Consider the following 17700-nt stretch of genomic DNA (forward strand, 5'->3'; position numbering starts at 1 on the left):
GTCAGTGACTTTATTCTAGAGAAGGGTAACAAAATGATTTGTAACTTCATTGTTGTTCTCTTCTTCAAGAAAAAGTTAATCAATGCACTGAGGAACAACAGTGCAAAGTGAATTTAGCTGAGGAGTATCACAGAAATCTTGGCCCTGCTGAAGTCAGTGGAAGTCTTGTTGGTTTCTGTAGGGTCAAGCTTTCATTTGGGGTACTCACTGTGATATGTATAGAGGGGAAAGGAGAAGTCGCCTTCTCCCAGTCGCCATGTTCTTTAACAGTGCTTGTGGAGTATGCAAACCGAAAGTCTTCGGAGCTGCAAAGCTTGTGCTAAGTTACGAGTTTGGTATTTGAATGGTGCTGTTGGCAGAGTAGTAAGAGAAGGTCAGATGTAAAATCTTGAATCAAAACTTCGTGGGGTGAATTAAAATTTGGTGTTTTGTTCACTCTGTGATGGGACAGACTTGTAGACTGAACTCCCACGGGTTTTGTGATGTTGGAAATAATGACTTGAACGTAATTTTGTGGCTTTGTCACATTCTTAAAGAAATGTGTTACAAACTCATTTTTCTTTTTTCATGTATGACTTAAATATGGGACTTGTCTGTTTTAATCCAGTTCTTTGTGGTGTAAGGGTTTCTTCCATTCTTTTTTAGTAAGCAATAGCTTAATTTGAAAAACTGCTGAATAAGAGCATGCATTATCCTAGCAATATTTCAAATATGACAAGGAAGTAAAGGAAGCTAATTGATGTAGTTAGGAAAAAGATGCTGTGTTTCCTTTACCCTGTTTTTTTAACTCGAGTTCCAAAGACTTACGACATATGCCATTAGGAAACTATATTTAGTGTTAAAGATTTCTTATTCACAAATTACCACCAAACTACAATTACTGACTTAGCAAGACAGTTCTCTATGATTAAGGGCTGCAGGACATAATTCTATTTTTCTTGTGTTCTGTAGAACTGCGTGGAAAATCTCAGTACAAGACAGGCCCACGTTTTATAACTTGTACAAAAATGGAAATGTAATGCTAGTGACACAGAGTGTAACTGCCTTATGATTGGGAGGCCTAGGGAGGAAACAATGAGAAAAGGGGAATGTAAAGATCACAATTAACTAAAGGACTCTGATTCATTAAGGAAAAGGAGAATGCCAAAAATTAAAGTGGCTACCCAGCAGATCTGAAATATGTGGGAGGCAGGGGTACTAGTTTAAATTTGAATTTGTTCTTGAAAATTTTCTCTAGTACATAGGCATGCATTCCTTCAGCCTCAAGATTGTTTCTCTCTCTGCACTGGCAAAATTAGCTTTGTCTCATTTCTGTTGAGCCTCTTCTGCCAGCTTTTCTGTATATAAAAGGCAGAACTAATGTGTCTGTGTATATGCACACATGCCATGCTGTATGAAAAGCAGGTATGCATGTATATTATGGTGTATCTATATTTTGGGGCCCCTATCTGAACCTGCTGAATGCCTGTGGACTTTGGCAGTCCTTTGTCTAGTTGAGGCTAGTATAGAGATTGAAATTATTTGCCTTTTTAAACAGGCTAGTTTCTTGAGTCTAGGAATGCAGTGACACATGACTCAACTGTGTCTGATTAGAAGGCAGTTAGGGTGGTGGAATTCTACAGTGGTACCCACATCAGAGGTAAAAATGGCTTGACCTCAAACTAGCATCTGTATTGGGGGTGGTGGTGGAGATTTTTGGGGGAACGTGAAGCATCCAAGTAATTGGTCTTAATGTGGAACGTTCATCAAGATTTTCTTGGGTCAAAAATGGTGCTGCTTCTTATCCGTATAAAGATCTATCTGTGGAACTAGTCAGAGCATGTCCAAATGTCATTTTGTGTCAAGTGTTTGTTTTCTACATTTTTGCAGCTGATAATCTTGCATGGGGAAAAATAAGATTCTTTTTTAAAAAGCAACCCACCACCACAAACCGCATTGATGAACAGAGCACAAAATAGTGTGATGGAGAACATTTACTGTATTACTTTCATCCCCAAGGAGATACAATATATGATATTCTTCTAACAAGGCTCATGTTTTAAAATCAGAATGAGTCACTAATGAATGAATTCATAAAATGTCAATACAGAGAGAGAATATAATCTGCAATCTGTAGCTCTTTAGTCTTTTCTACTAGTAGGCACCATTGGTTTTTTTCTTCAAATGCATGGATCCCTTCTGTATTCACTCATTTCAGGAGTTTCCATCACCATCACATTCTGTGAAGCCGAGCCAATCCCATGCAGATGATGTTTTTCCTTAAATTTGCTATAGATCAGGATAGATTGGAGTAGGTGGGGAAGATTAATGTTTCCCTTTCCTGACTAGCTTCTCTCTCGTATCCCTTCTGTGCAGGGCTCGAGTTCTTAACGCTGATCTAGAGCTAAACAGGTTCTTTCTTCCGAACTCCAAGCAACTCCCAAGTCAGTTAGTGGAAACCAGGAAACCCAGCTGTTAAATAACAAACTGAATAAAGAAAAGATTATGTTTAGACACAAGTCTTTTTGCTGTTTATGTATCCAATCTGCACTTTCATTAGCCAAAGTTGTACCAATACCATGCAGTGGAAGTGCAAAAGTAGCTATCAGAAGGTTGGGGTTTATTTATTTATTTGCAAGACACAGAGAGAGGTTTGACTAGGATCTCATCCCTTTCGTGTGTGTAAGATAGTTTAAAACTAACAAAGTTATAGGTATTTTTAATAAACTTTGGCAGGAGTAATTGTAGAATTTTTTCCAGGTGGCCTTGCTCCAGAATGAAAGTTTGGAAAAGAACAAGAGTATACAAACTTTACATAATCAGATTTGTAGCTTTGAAATAGAAATTGAAAGACAGAAGGAAATGCTGCGGAATAATGAATCTAAAATTCTTCATTTACAGGTAAGAAATTTAGAATCTCCCCGTTAAAGCAGAAATGGTAGTAGCTTCTGTTCTGTGCCTTTACACTTGTGAAGTGAGGTGTTCTAATTAAAAAGGGGGGGGGAAGAGTTTACCTTCTTATCAAGCTATTCTGATTTTTTTTTTTTCTTCCTTCTGGTCAGTAGCTGGTTTGTTGTGTTTGTTGGACTAAGATACTTCTCTAAAACACTGCAGGTGCCAAGCCTATGTTAAAACAAAACCCCGTGTTTAAAAAGAGAAAAGACTGAAAACAAAATCATAAATCTTATCTGAAAAATAATAATAATTATTTTTTCTTCTCTGCAAAAAAAAAAAACTGCTTGAAGAACTACTGTCAAACTGGAGGACAAGATTAGCACCTTAAAACTGTCATATGTATGATGTATATTTATTTTCTACTTGCTGGTATTTTAAAAAATATTAATCATGAGTGAGATCAGTCTGGTGCAGAATTAATCCAAATGTAGTACAATGCATTTGAATACACTTTTTAAAACCCATGTTTCTGTTGTCCTTCTGAGGAAGATGCATCTAATTATTGCTTTGCCAGTAGGTCTGAGTTTCTTACTCTGTGGTCTGAATCATCTGGCCACAAGCCAGCGTCAAACTAGAAATTCTCTGGATGCGCTAGTGTGGTGCTTAGCTCGAGCTGAAATTCTTTGCTTTGCATTCAGAGCTGACTTGGGATGTGGATGCTGGGAATTTGCATTAGCTTGCGTGATACTAACTCCAATTAAGGAAACCTCAGGAGATAGTTAGCAAGCTATTGTGAAGGTATCATTTACGCGTTATTTTAGTATGTCTGCTGCTAGAATATCAGATACCTGCTTTAGCATCCAGCTTAAAGGAATGTAAATAAAAGTATCTTTTTCACTTACTATTCACTTCACATATTAAACTGCAAATGTTGATACTCAAGAAAGATGTAAGTGTCCGAACTAGAGTATGGCTAAAATTCAAAGGGTAGCACATTCAAGAGCTCAGAGCCTTGAGACCCTCTCAATGTTGGTTTATAAGGAAACCTTTAAGTTTGGCAACAGCAACATTTCTCCTTATAGCACTTATTTCTTTCCATGTTCTGTCCGTGTAGTAACCACTTTAGCCTGCCTTAGTCATTGTTATTTGGTCTGATGATAGTCTGGGATGTGGCTGCATGCTTACACAGTATTGCATTCTGACACTGGGAAGTTAATCCTTTTATGTATTGATATTGCTGATTGAATCTACCAGGAGGTAAGTTAATTTGTAAGCCTGGGGTTTTTACACATGCTGTCTCAATAACCAGTGATGAGAGAAGAAATGGAAAAAAACATAGAGCAAAGTTTTTTATGATTGTCTTGATGACAGATTGCAATATCTTTGATTTCCTCAAGCTCTAAGAGTGTTAGCAAAATCAATTTTCAAATAGTTTATGTTTAGAAAAAAAACCCCACCACAACAAACCAAATATGGGTGGCAGATTCCAACAGGTGGCTTTTTGGTGGTGTTAAGTACTGGAGAGGATGTGTTTTGCTTGGTTTTTTTTCCCTCCCTCCTCATTTTTCCTACTTTTTTCAAACTATTTTAGTTTAGTTATTATGGAGCAAACCGATTTACAGCTATTTCAACTTTATCCTTCCACTTACTTCCTTGCTCAGTCAGGTTAAGGGCATCCTGGAAGCAGAGCTCAATTTGTTTTTCCCTGGACAGCATGATTTAGCCTCCTTCTGTTGCCTACTAGGAGTTGAAGGAATTAGGTACCTGTTGTGAGCCATTCTTTTCCTGGGTTGCTTTGAGCAGCCACGGCTATTGCCAGGGTAGAACTAGCCAGTTTGGGTCTGGACGAGCATTATTTGCTTAATCCTCCAAGGTCCTGTGCATGCTAGTAATTTCTAGTACAGTTTCAGTATTAGTTGTTGTGTAACCTTCTTTGGCTTGGGAACAGCTGTTTCACTGAACACAACTGGCATCACCTGCACGGCGAGGCATTGAACACAACTCATATAAATGCATCAAAGGTGTCTGGGCACTGGCAGGAACCTCAGCCTTGACATGTTTTGGTTCAGATTGATTTTTCTATATACTGGTCTCTAGGGAAAGTGTTTTTACCAAGAGAGTATGTGATACCTTTTCAGCTGCTGTCTTGTGGAAAGGAGCTTTCCCATCCAGTATCCAGTCTTTCTTACAAGTATATGGAAGCATATTAGTGAGTTAAATCTTAAGCTGAGTGTGGACCCAAAGTACTTCAAGGCAAAAGAAACAATGACCTTATGAGTATAAAATTATTTGATTGGTAATACATTCCTTCAAAGGAGGAGGATGTATGATTTGTTTTCCCCGACAAGTAGTACCTTTGGTTCCTTTTCTAGTCTGTTCTTCAGCTTTTCAGTTTTGCTCTATCAGTTGCAACGGAAAGGTCCATTAGGAGCATCTGAAAGAGAGAGAACTGCAAATATAACTTTCTTCAGTTCCTCATGACATTTTCTAAATTTTTTTAGTAATAATAGTGCTAGAATTCTGGAAATTGTTTATTAGAAATACCAAACAGAACCTAAATGAAAATCAACATCAAGAAGAGCCCTCAATGGTTTGCCAGGCATATAACTCTGGATTAACGATCTGGAGAGGTCAGTTGCTGGAATAAAGAGTGCATGCAGAAAATTGATATCTACTTGCAAATTTATGAGTACAGTGTAAGACATCTGTGTGCTTTCTAATGGAATAATTAGAGAGAGTGAAATCTCCACTGCTGTGTTACATTCAGATTTAGTACATCAGTATCTCCCAGCATGAGGGAGGTTGACTCCCTGTAGGGTAAAAAGATAGAGGTCCCACTGCTTTTTAAAAATGGAATACGAGTCTATTTCTGATAATTCTGTATCTCTTGAATTGTCATGAAGTGGTAGAGGAGATAAAATACTACATGTTTGCTGACGTGTAGTAGAAGCATAGTAGAAGAATTGGTTGTGCATGTACAAAGGTAGAATGTTGCACACAGGTTGATGGAGAGAAGCTGGTCCCTAGCAACAACTTCTAGTAAACTTCTCCCAAAAGAAGAGTAACTTGCAATTCTTCTGCATCTTTACCACTTTCCCAATGTATGTAAAAATGTGTTTATTCATTTTGTTTGATACTGTGTTAGTGCCAAGAGGTCCCAGTTGGAAATTAGAGCATCTCTGTGTGAGGCATGGTACAAATCCACGACCATGTTACTGTTCTTGCCTTGGAGAGTTCATGTTTTGTTTGAGTAGAGGAAAAAGATCAGACTTGGGCACACCTTGAGTTTACTTTTGCGTGTTAACTGTGAACTTATGGCCAAATTTTGTGGCTCTGCTATCACAACATTCATTCAGGCCATTCCATGGTGTGTTTCCTTTTCTCTGTATAGCTAAAGCCCTTCCCTATTTTATTTTCTGATTACCATCAGTCCAGGTGAGAGGGTGTGACTGCAGTGGTAGCTGATGATTAGTACATCCAGGCCAGTTGCTTCATCTATTTAATGGGACCATGCCTCTGCATTTATGATTCAGTTACACAGCTTTCCTTTGTAAAGTTGTAGTTTTGCAAGGGAGATACATAAGCTTATTTTAAAACACCAACACAGAAATAAATAGTTAATCTTGAAATATGTTAGATTACTCAGTGGTTTTGAGACACAACAAAATAAAACACTCTTAAACTTGATTTGCTAGCTGGCTTATCAAATTGACAGCCTTCAATTAATTGTTACAGACTTTCAGTATAACTGAAACCACATGATTAAAAGCAAATGCCTAAAAGGGGAAATGAAGGTTGCATGAGGCAGAAGGGTTTTCCCCATCAGTGGGGAACATTGAATCCACATGGCTAACCAGAAGGCAAATGCAAAATAACTTTATTTTCTTGGTTTGTACTCAACTGCTACTTTTTTTCTTCAAGAAGTGAAAAATCATTTTTACACGTTGGCACTATACAGTTAGATTTGGAATTTAACTGTAGGTGGTAGCAAAAGTAGTTTCTTGTCTCAAATATTTGTGTTGTTTGAAATTCACAACTGAATATGGGGTTCTGGCTAAAATTCCTGCTAGTCCAAATTAGCTGTGATAACGTAAAGTGCTTTATATTTCTTGTATCAGATTTGAGGTAGACCGGGAAATATGTTCTCCTTATGTTTGTAATACACTGAGGTGCTTGCAATGTCCCTCTTTTGAAGAATACCAACCTTTCTATGTATTTTTTTTTTTCTTGAGTATTATATCTCATGCCTTTTCAAAACCAACTGGGTTGTTTTCCTTTGAAGACTCAACCAGCAAGCACCTTCAGGACATGTGGCTTATTCAATTTAGGAAGCAAGGGTGGGAATTTTAAAAGTGCTTAAGGGGTCAGAAGTGGTAGTTTTGCTTACACTCAGGAGGGCTTCTGCTGTGGTTATGGGCACATAACAACTTAGGCTTTGATAACTGGTTTATGTGAGCTTGGAGCTTGCTAATGCCGTGTATCTGCACATATACGTACTCCTGCTGTGTGTGTGCAAGAGTACTGGTGGTTTTTCTGGAGGGGTAAGTTATTTTGCTGTTACCCAATGATAAATGCATGCACATGAGCAACCACTTGATTCACACCATCATAAGTTGTTGTGGTGCCCATACTTTGGTGCTTAAGTACTCTGACACGAAACCCAACAAATACCAGCCCATAATATCAATATAGAGATGTTGAGAACGTTGTTCTTGCATTGAAAGGTTTTTAAAAACAATTTGAGACAAGAGCACACTAACAAGTCCTTTTTTTTTTTTTTTTTTTAAATAATTGTGTTGATAATTCTGGTAGTGCTCTAATAATAATACCTATGCAGCACTAAAGATTTTTATAAGTGTTTTATAAATACTTGGGCTATTCCTCTAAATTTTCAAGGTTTGTGTTATTAAAATATTTGACCTAAGTGAAACTTGTTTATATTGGAAATGCATCTTATTATTGATATGTAGTCCTTGTTTAATTTGCACAAATTAATGTCTTTTTGTTATTTTAACTCATTACTTATTGTTTTATAAAGCGAGTGATAGACAGTCAAGCAGAGAAACTGAAAGAACTGGACAAAGAAATCCGTCCCTTCCGACAGAACTGGGAGGAGGCTGACAGCATGAAGAGCAGTGTGGAATCCCTCCAGAACAGAGTGACTGAGCTGGAAAGCGTTGATAAAACTGCAGGGCAAGGAGCTCGAAATACAAGTAAGTGTAAGCGCAATGGACCGAAGTACTCAGCAGCGCTGTCGAGAGAAAAATTACGTCACTTTGAATAGCACTGCCATTGTGACTTTTATGTGGAAGCATCAATAATGCTGATTCTTCTGATTTTTTTTAATAGGAAACTGCGTAATCCCTTTGATGATGTGGCATTGCTTCCACGCTGTTTCTTAGGCTTGATTCTTGTCTTTCGTTTTCTTGACTCTTGTCTTGATTACAATGTTAGTTCATTATAAATAGTTTCTCAGCTGATCTTTGACAGCTAATAGCTTTCAGCAGCTTCTTTAAATATAGTCTCGGTATGTTGACAAGTCTTTTATTACTCTTCTCCCCCATGAATGGATCAACACGGTTATCTACCTGAAACCACCTGTCCTGATATCTGTTACAGAGGTATATTTGATCTGAAGAAAACTGTGAGATGTACTTAAGAATAAGGTTATTGTGGTGCTTGCTGAATAAAGTGAAAACTGGAGTTTAGCAAGATAGTGTAGATCATATCTAAGTGTTTAAATGGTTAGGGCAAAGAACTTAATGGTTAAATAGATCTGTATAAACCAAACCTGACTTAGAAATTCATCTGCTTCTCGGTGTTATATGTTGCCAGTGTGCAAGGAGAAAGAGTAACTTTTTCATGTGAGGGGAAGAAGGGACATTAAAACCAGCCCTCCCTCCGAACTAAGAAAGTGACCAGATAATGCAGAGCTAAGCTTGAATTTTCTGTTCTTTTATGATGAACTTTAGACAAGGTAACAGCATCACGCTTCTGAGACAAGTAGTGTCTGAGAAGAATATTTTGAGTGATCAGCAGTGCTTCTGAATTTCGGAGGGATTATGCAGGATGTGTGACCACTTCCAAGGTCTTCCCTGTTAATAGCAATCTACACATAATGCTGCCAAGTCTCTTCTCAAAAAATGGGAGCCTCTGTATTTGTATTGCTTAGTGACCAGACAAAATTTATGTTGGATGATTTGAATGTTTGACTTTTACTGAATGTGTGATGTTTGTAGAAGTCCCAGTAAACCTAGATACTAGCTGTCAAACAATTGTCTGTGGAAATGGCTTCATCAGTGACCAAATGCAGTTTGGTTCTTGGGGAAGAAAATGTTTTCATATAGAACTGCAGCATTCGCAACTGATTTTTACAGTCTTTAGAAAAAACCCCACTTTTCTCACCCTCGTCCTTTCTGTTTTCTAACAGGCCTGCTAGAGACACAGCTGAGCAGACATGATCAGATGCTGAGTGTTCATGATATTCGGCTGGCTGACATGGACCTCCGATTCCAAGTTTTAGAAACTGCCAGTTACAACGGAGTATTAATTTGGAAAATTCGAGATTATAAACGTCGGAAGCAAGAGGCAGTCATGGGGAAGACTCTGTCCTTGTACAGCCAACCCTTTTATACTGGGTACTTTGGCTACAAGATGTGTGCCAGAGTTTACCTTAATGGAGATGGCATGGGAAAGGGGACGCACTTGTCGCTGTTTTTTGTCATAATGCGTGGAGAATACGATGCTTTGCTTCCTTGGCCATTTAAACAGAAAGTGACTCTCATGCTAATGGATCAGGGACCGTCTCGACGCCACTTAGGAGATGCTTTCAAGCCAGATCCAAACAGCAGCAGTTTCAAGAAGCCAACTGGAGAAATGAACATTGCATCTGGCTGCCCAGTCTTTGTGGCTCAAACTGTTCTAGAGAATGGAACGTATATTAAAGATGATACTATTTTTATTAAAGTCATAGTGGATACATCGGATCTACCAGACCCCTGACATACAATGGGGGAGGCGGATTAAACAGAAGACAACTCCGTTTGGGGGTTTTATATCAGTTTGTCTTCAATCAGAGGTCCTAAAGCTCACAGAACCACCTTGTGGAACAGACGGAAGAGTTTGAAGGCATAACTGCATAGGGTCCAATTGCGAAAGCAGCAACACATTAAGAAATCATACCATGGTATATTTTTTAATAGAACTAGCAACACTTAAGCTCTGAAGAATCACTTATCCCTCATGAGGATAATGATTATGGTCAGAGAGGATTTTTTTTTTTAACTTATTAATGATCTAGTCAATTGGAGGTGAAAAGACATATACAGTATGTGCTGAATAAATTACTGACTTTTATTTCTTTAAGCTAGAATACAAAAACAAAAAAAACTTCACACGTGGGCTAGCTGGAAATTGTCAGCATGTTAAAAGAAGAAATGATGAAGTAATGTTGCAATTATGATATTATTTGAAAAACTGAGGTGCAATCTTGTCTGAAATATAGTATATTGTCTTTTTAAGGCCTCATCTGGTCTCTGTTTTAATAATTACTTTGTCAGAAGATCTTGGAAAAGTATCCATGTCTTCTCAAAAGTATTTGAATCAAAATCATATTTTTATTTAAAGTTCTATTGTTACAGAAAACATTTTATTTTAAAACTGTTGATAGACTGATATTTCTTGGAAGAAAAATAGAAGATATCAAACACTGGTTATCACTTGTGATAGGAAAAAAAACTATTCAATTCTGTTATTTCTCTTTAGAAATGTAAACCTACAATATATGTCGTAGTTAATGACACTATTTCAAAATTAAGGAAAAATCACTCATGGATGCTGTGCATCATTATCAGATTTATAATTGTTTTCACCCTAAAATAGGGCATTTGTTGAACTTTGGAGTTCTAAACGGAATCCTGTACATTTTTTAAAGTTCTGCCCCATGCTTTCCAATCAAGCTATATATGTTGCACATTATGCTGTCAGCAGTATATAGTATTTTCAGTATTGGGGAGGAGGATTAGTGCTGAAAAAAGCCTCTATGTTTGTTCTGTAGTAGCAGCCATTGCTTCTTAAGGACAAATCAGCAATGTCTTAATACAGTGATGGTGGCTTGCATGCATACATGTGCCTTAGATGTGCTGTGCTGCTTATAAACCATAGCTTTTTATTCAGATTAATTCTGATATCTGAAATGGTAGTTTAATTGGACTTCAGGCATAATGTTTAGCCTTGTCTTCAGAGCCCTTCGGTACCTTGTGATGTACAAAATAGAAGCCAAAGCCCATTTCTTTAGCTTCTGGGGCTTCTATGACTTGGCCATGGTGGAATCCATCTCATTCAGGTGCCAAAACGTTATGCTCAGTGCTCCTATGGAGCTTGGACTGGACAGTCTCCATGGCCACTGTGAAGGCGGGCGACATTTTTCCTCTAATGCCTGTGGCTGTAAGGTGGCATCACTTGAAACGGACCCATCTGAGAACTCTGTGGGGCTGTGAATGTATACGCTCATGACAGCTTTTCATGGCAGACAAGCATCCTAACAGGGAATGCACGGGCTTCTTTCTGGTAACAGCCTGAACTGTAGTGGAAAGCATTTGCTAGCCCTGAAACATGCTGATTGCAACCTGCTGTGTTCATCTGCTTCTATTTAATAGCCTGTGACAAGCAAGTCTAGCGACATAGCCTGGCTGCAGTGCTCTTTAAAATCCAAGAGCCGCTTAAGCAGAGCAGACTTGCACCACTGTGTTTTTAGCCTTCGTGGGCTTGAAAGAAAACGTTGCATCTCAGCCTTTAATGTCAGTTTGTATCAGTTTTCTGCTTTTTGAGGCATAGTCACAATTTCTGTCTAAGGTGCAGTTGAATTCATGCCTTTGTATTTCAGCTTGTCTTTGCCGTTGTCTTTTTTGGCTGTGCCTTCACACACAGTGCCTGCAAGAAGTATTTATGAATATACAGTGCATGCTAAGTGGTCTTCATGGGTTTTCCAGGCACCTGCTAGAATACTGCCTGCTGCTGACCGTTGCAACCGTCAGCAGCAACTTGTCTTCCTTTTCTTGCCTTCCATTGTCCAGGTACTGTACTCCCTTTATGGTACATAGCTGTCAACAGGTGCAAGCTCAAATATGGAGGCATGTGCTAGCATCTGATTTCTAGCACGGAAGGAGGACGTTCTGCACAAGAGAAATATCTATAGATATACCTGCATCTATATCTCTAGATATAATTATACAGCACTTGCAGTTTTATGCAGGCTGCGTAAGCAAACCCATCACTTACGCTTTAGGGCGATGGTTCGCTCAACTTGTGTCATTTCAATAATTGTGAATGTAGGCAGCTGAGCTTTTGTGTTTGTGCATTACAGAATTTTACTGAAAACAGGATTCCCAAGTGGAAATGTCCAAAGGACTCTCCTCCCATTGCTAATGCATGTCTTGTAAACTTAAAAGAAACCGTTTGGCCATCTCAAAACAGTTTATATCCTGTTTCAATCTGGGACTTGGAGGAGATTTCTAGCGTAAGCAGGGCCCAGCATATTCTGCAGATTTGTGACTACAGTTTCCAACTCCTGTGACAGAATTGCGCTTCTAAATCCAGGCTCTTTAAAAGAGGAGGAAAAAAGTGTTTCCAGCCTTTGCGATTGAAAGAGGACTTTGAAACGTGCGAAAAGCATAAACTAATAGGGAAGTCTTCCTGAGTCTGCACACAGCCTAAACTAGTAGCTTTAAGAGATCTGAATATCTCCTCTTAGTGGGATATTGACTCAGAAACTTCACAGAGAAGTTTAAATATGAACACTGCTAACTATATTAATGCCGATCACTGTAGCAGAAACATCAGTCACTGTTGTATTTCACAGATCTCTATGCTGCTTTTCACATCTCCCAAGTGCCAAAAGCACCAGCTGCCAGAATCTTCAGCTTCACTTGGGCAGCTTTTATAATGCAGTAATGTGCTATCAATATAAAAATATTTTTGCATATATGCTTTTTATCACAGTTAATAAAATGGAGGCCTACTGCACTTATTTTTTAAAACTACATGAAGCTGCCAGAGAATTTCCAGTTTGCCAACCCTGCGTACTGTGAAATCCAGGATCTTGCTACACAAATGTAAACACCGCCTGCTGTGGAATACCTGAAGCCTTGACTGTAACACCCCTTTCTCCGCAGAACTCGCGGGCCATCTCTGTGGAGTTCTTACTGTGTACATAGAAATCGGTTTCCTCTGCTTTCCAGCAAGGAGTATGTAGCATTTTGTGAAAACAAGGCCACTGTATATTCTCTAAATTGAAAGGAAAAGATACCTGGTGCTTTACTCAACACTTTAAATTATTTAAACTTTTTCTCTTATCACTGAAATGCCCTTTATCCTTTTTCCTGTATGTTCCTGACCCAGATATCCAAAGTTTTCTAGGGAGTGTCTGTTTAAAGTGATTCACGGGGCAACAGTCTGCCCCCACGTATACTCTGGAATCCCGGCTAACTCCTGTGGTGTGCTGTTATAGCAGGGGGTCCCAGACTATTTGCATTACTTTGAACAGAGTTTCTTCAAGGGAACCTTTTTTTTCCTCTGCTTAGTAATTCTTAGCAGCGCACAGTTGAAGTCTCTCGCTGGTATTCTTTCTTAACGATGGCGCTCAGAGTTACCTACAAGCCTCTTCTGTTTCCAGCTTTCTCTAGGGAGATTCCAGTGTGTGACAATCTGGATGTTGCCCTTTTTGTACGCTCTTCAGCACAGGGTGAGTGCATCTGTTACCTAGAAAGTCTTGAATTCTAAACAGGATGAAACTATACGAGTGTTTAAAGACCAACCTGCGATTATGATGCATGACCATGCCTGCATTACTTCTCTGATCTAATTAAAGGGGTCTTGTTTCAGTTACTGTCTACATGGTACACCTTCAACTGCTGACTTACAATATGCAACGTTGATTTCAGCCTTGTACTGTAAATGTTGTTCTTCACAAAGAGAATGTGCAATAGGAAAAGGGGAGGATGGGTGGCATAATTTTGATGGGGGGAAAAAAAAATGTTGTGGGTAACATGCTAGCTTTCTTATAGATACGAAATACAGTTTATTTCCTTTTCCCGTGGGTTTTCCTACTTGGAAAAGGAAAGTTGAAGATATGTGCCTGTTTCTGTGCCTGGTGAATTTCTCAAATGCAAAGATAATAGAGATTTGTGTTAGTTGTAATTTAAGTGTTGAACCCATGAATGTTAGGTAGTGATTGTATCGCTCGTGTTTCTCGGCTTGCCACGATTATGGCTTGTTGAGATGGAGTTTAAAAGCTACCACCTATTTGTATCTGTATTCCATCACGTGGGATAGGCATTTCACCAACAATGCAGGGTTTCTGTTGTTTTGTTTTGTTTTTAAAACACTGGTGCTGTTTGGTCCAAGACAGAGAAGCACGTAGGGAGTGACGAGAAGAGTTGGCTGCACCACAGAAGAGTGAAAAGCGTGATGGCAGTATTGATGCCTTGATATGATTTAACTATGCAAATATACAAATAGGTGAGGGGGGAAAATTCTTGGGTTGCATACCTAATCTCTTAGTTTTTGCTCTGTAAATTACTCGTATGTGTGTAGGTACATACATATTACACACAGACATGCATGCACATATATATGCAAAGTCTTTTCTTTACGTAGAAGTGATGAAACAAAACCCTTTCCTCCAAGTTATACTTGATCAAGTGGTGCAAATATAACTTGCTGCTGCTAAGGGAGGATCTTGGCTAAGGGCAGACTTTGGATTCACATCTTCCAGGTTTGAAGACCTGTATATAGCAAACACACAGTTTGTTTAGCCTTTCTGAAGACCTTGGAATGTCATCTAGGACGCATGTCCTTCCTTGTACTCCGCTAATTTGGAGATTCCTGTATTTTAAACAAGCATAGTGATGGGCAACTTGTTAATTGCAAATTCTGTCCTTTAATTTGGGAACAAAACGTAATGAAAAGCAGCTGGACCTCTTCCTGGAATTCCTATCCTGTCAGTCAATACCTCTGTATTATGATTTCTAGGTCAACCAGAGCTGCCGCAATAAAAGCGATTGGTTCAGGAATTCAGTCTGAGAGTAGTTTGTAGTGCTGTGTACAGCGTAGTAAGCACTTTGCATCTGCAAACATGTTCTTCTAGCAAGTGCTAGTTGTCTGTTCTAGAAAAAGAAAATCAAGGATGAGGTGTGAAGTGACTTACCCAGAGTCGTGAAAGGAATCTCCTGGAGCCGGGACTGAATGAGAGGTTCCACTTCCCTAGTGTTATCCTCAAATCACTATGTTTTACTCTTTAAATACATTTGTCCCTTTAAAGGAACCAAAAAACAAGTTGACATACCTTAAAGACCCACATCAGGACAGTAAGGGCTATAATTAAACATACAAGCTGTCTTGATTTGGGGTTGTATGGTAGCCCAGATGTTGCTCACTACGTGGCAGTGCTTTGCACAGCCTGCAGAGCGGAAGGCCAGCGCAACGTGTCGGTGTGAGTAATAGCAGCAAATACGTGTCCTGCTCTGTTTGTTCAGAATCGCCCGACAAAATAAGTCTCATTTGATGCTCCTCTTAACTGAGGAGGGAGAATGCCATTTTAAAGTGAATTAATCTTTGTTCTACCAGCCTGTAGCGTGACTGACCATTTCTTTCTTGTGGGGCTTTTTCCCATTTTCTTTTCTTTAAACCAAAATAAGGAGGGCTTAATTGTTCTTTCCTGCCTCTTAATCCAGGCCTTTGCTGAGAAACACCAGATAGGAAGGTTGTGGAAAACTTTGGACTGCTGATTCAGGGATATCCTCTTAAGATTTAGAAGAGTAGAGATATACAACGCATAAGGGATCTGACTATTCCTATTTCTCTTCTAATTTATGGTCAAGACTGCAGCTTCTGTCTTCCATTTCACGATCTTAGTGTAGATAGTGGGCTGTGTTTGTTTAGTTTTTTTCCCTCCAAGTTAGGATTAGTTCCTTAGGGTTCAAATAAGTTCTAAATTTCACAGAGAAGCACCTGAACCAAAATCCTGGATCCAAACATCCCAGACTTGATGTGGAATTCAAATCTGGATCCCAACTCTGTGGCTTACTAACCTACCCATTTAGGGAAGGGTTTGTTGTCTTTACGTGGTGTTTGTGTTTTTGGTCCTTTGGAACTAAGCTTTTAATTTGGTTGCCAGTTCTGCAAGGACTTTTTAACTTCTTAGCAATGCCGGTGTTCACACGCTCCATTGCTGGCAGTGTGATGCGTAGTGATAAAATTTGACTCTGTCTAAGGGTTACTGAGATAAACCAGCATTATCATTCGTAAAGGTCATTTTCTTGCGTAGTGTTCTGAGCTTTGGATTTGAATATAGCTCACATCTGAAAGGACACATCTTCCAACTATGACCTGCGTCACTGGCAGAGAGTTGTATAATCTGTACTTGTGGAATGGGAAGGTACAAGCTTCCATCGTTGCTGATGCATCATGTGATTCACCTATTTTGTTTTTCTTATAGCTGTTGTTTGATTTAATATATTATTTTTCAGTTTTATAGGGGGAAAAAAAACAACAACAGGGGAAGTTCAGGATTTTTTCTACAAGGTATAAAACTCCAATGATTTAGTGGTGACTAGAGAGCTGTGAAAAATACCCCATTAGGAGATGATGGGCTAAATGTAGGTCCATTTCTCTTAGACAAGTAGGATAACCTTTAAGATGCATGGAACAACGTAATAATCAGGAAAACTCAAGCTGACATTTGTTTCCAAGAAATTCTGTAAGAAATATCTATGGAAAAGACATCAGTGATCAAGAATGATGTACAAATTAACGTGTTTGAAACTTGTGTATCCATTTCTTTAATCTCATACTCTTCAGTGAACGGTACACTTGTGTTCAGTTTTATGATCAAAAACAAAGACCAAAGAAGGCCAACCTCATTTGATTGTGTATATTCTGCCTGTCTTAATTATCAATAGCTGTAAGGATACAGTGCAAGTGATCTGGTAACCAGTGGTTCTCGTCCTTTTCTTTTAGGGGGAAAAAACAACTTTGAAATGTATAATTTATTGCTCAGCAATAACCATGTTGTTAAAATAATAATAATAATAATAAAAAAAAGGAATTAGCAACATGTCTTAATTTCCCAATAGCATTATTATATGTTGTATTTCAGTTTATTGTGTATTGTGTTTTTGTATTTATTTGTGTTTGGAGGTCTTGCTATGTCTTTTTGTGTTTAAATGCTAATAAACAAGGACAGTGTGTAAGAGTTAGAATGCAAAACTCTGAAATGCTAAACTGTGTTATTAAAGGAAAAATAAATCTAAGTAGGAAATCATATTTTTTAAAAAAAACTGGTGTGTTGAATTTGAATGGCTGCTGTTGACTTGCAGATGGCCAAGGTGCATCCTTTCTCCTCTCTGAACCCACGGTACGTTGGCCGTTCAGTACTTTATGCTTACGCACCTGATGGACCTTAATTGTGGCATTTCCCTTCCTCCTCACAGGAAATTTGCCATAACTTTTATCAGAGTCCTAGTTTCCATGTGATAATTCTGCTAGAATAAACGAGGCGATGGTGTTCATCCGAACGCCCGTGTCAAGAGTCCTCGCGCAAATAGAGTAGAAATAATTGAAATGGCTTTTTGTGCATTTGCAGTACACCGCTTTCCCAAAGAGCTGTGGGAAAGTAGAGACAGAATGGACAGAATGTGCCTTGAATGTCTGAAAACGTGGATTGATTTTTTTTTTTTTCTTCTCCAGTGTCATTAGTGACTCTTTTCTCAAACTCAGAAAAGTATTTCAGGTGTATGTTTGAAATCATGGAACACAGTGCAGTCTGTA

General features: G+C 38.7%; 1 protein-coding gene across 11 annotated transcripts in view; it reads left to right on the forward strand.

Moving 5' to 3' along the window:
• Window positions 1-17183, forward strand: part of TRAF3 (TNF receptor associated factor 3) — a 73167-nt gene extending 55984 nt beyond the window's left edge. For 10 of the 11 annotated variants that reach the window (XM_054827232.1, XM_054827230.1, XM_054827235.1 and 7 more), the window contains 3 exons: window positions 2740-2880; window positions 7913-8087; window positions 9305-17183. In XM_054827232.1, coding sequence (XP_054683207.1) covers window positions 2740-2880; window positions 7913-8087; window positions 9305-9876 — 888 coding nt within the window. In that variant the 3' untranslated portion in view covers window positions 9877-17183. The remainder of the gene's footprint in view (window positions 1-2739; window positions 2881-7912; window positions 8088-9304) is intronic. The other variant, XM_054827238.1, reaches the window with a different exon arrangement.
• Window positions 17184-17700: the final 517 nt, after the last annotated feature.

The sequence above is a fragment of the Grus americana genome, chromosome 5, assembly GCF_028858705.1.
Source record: "Grus americana isolate bGruAme1 chromosome 5, bGruAme1.mat, whole genome shotgun sequence".
NCBI classification, from domain to species: domain Eukaryota; kingdom Metazoa; phylum Chordata; class Aves; order Gruiformes; family Gruidae; genus Grus; species Grus americana.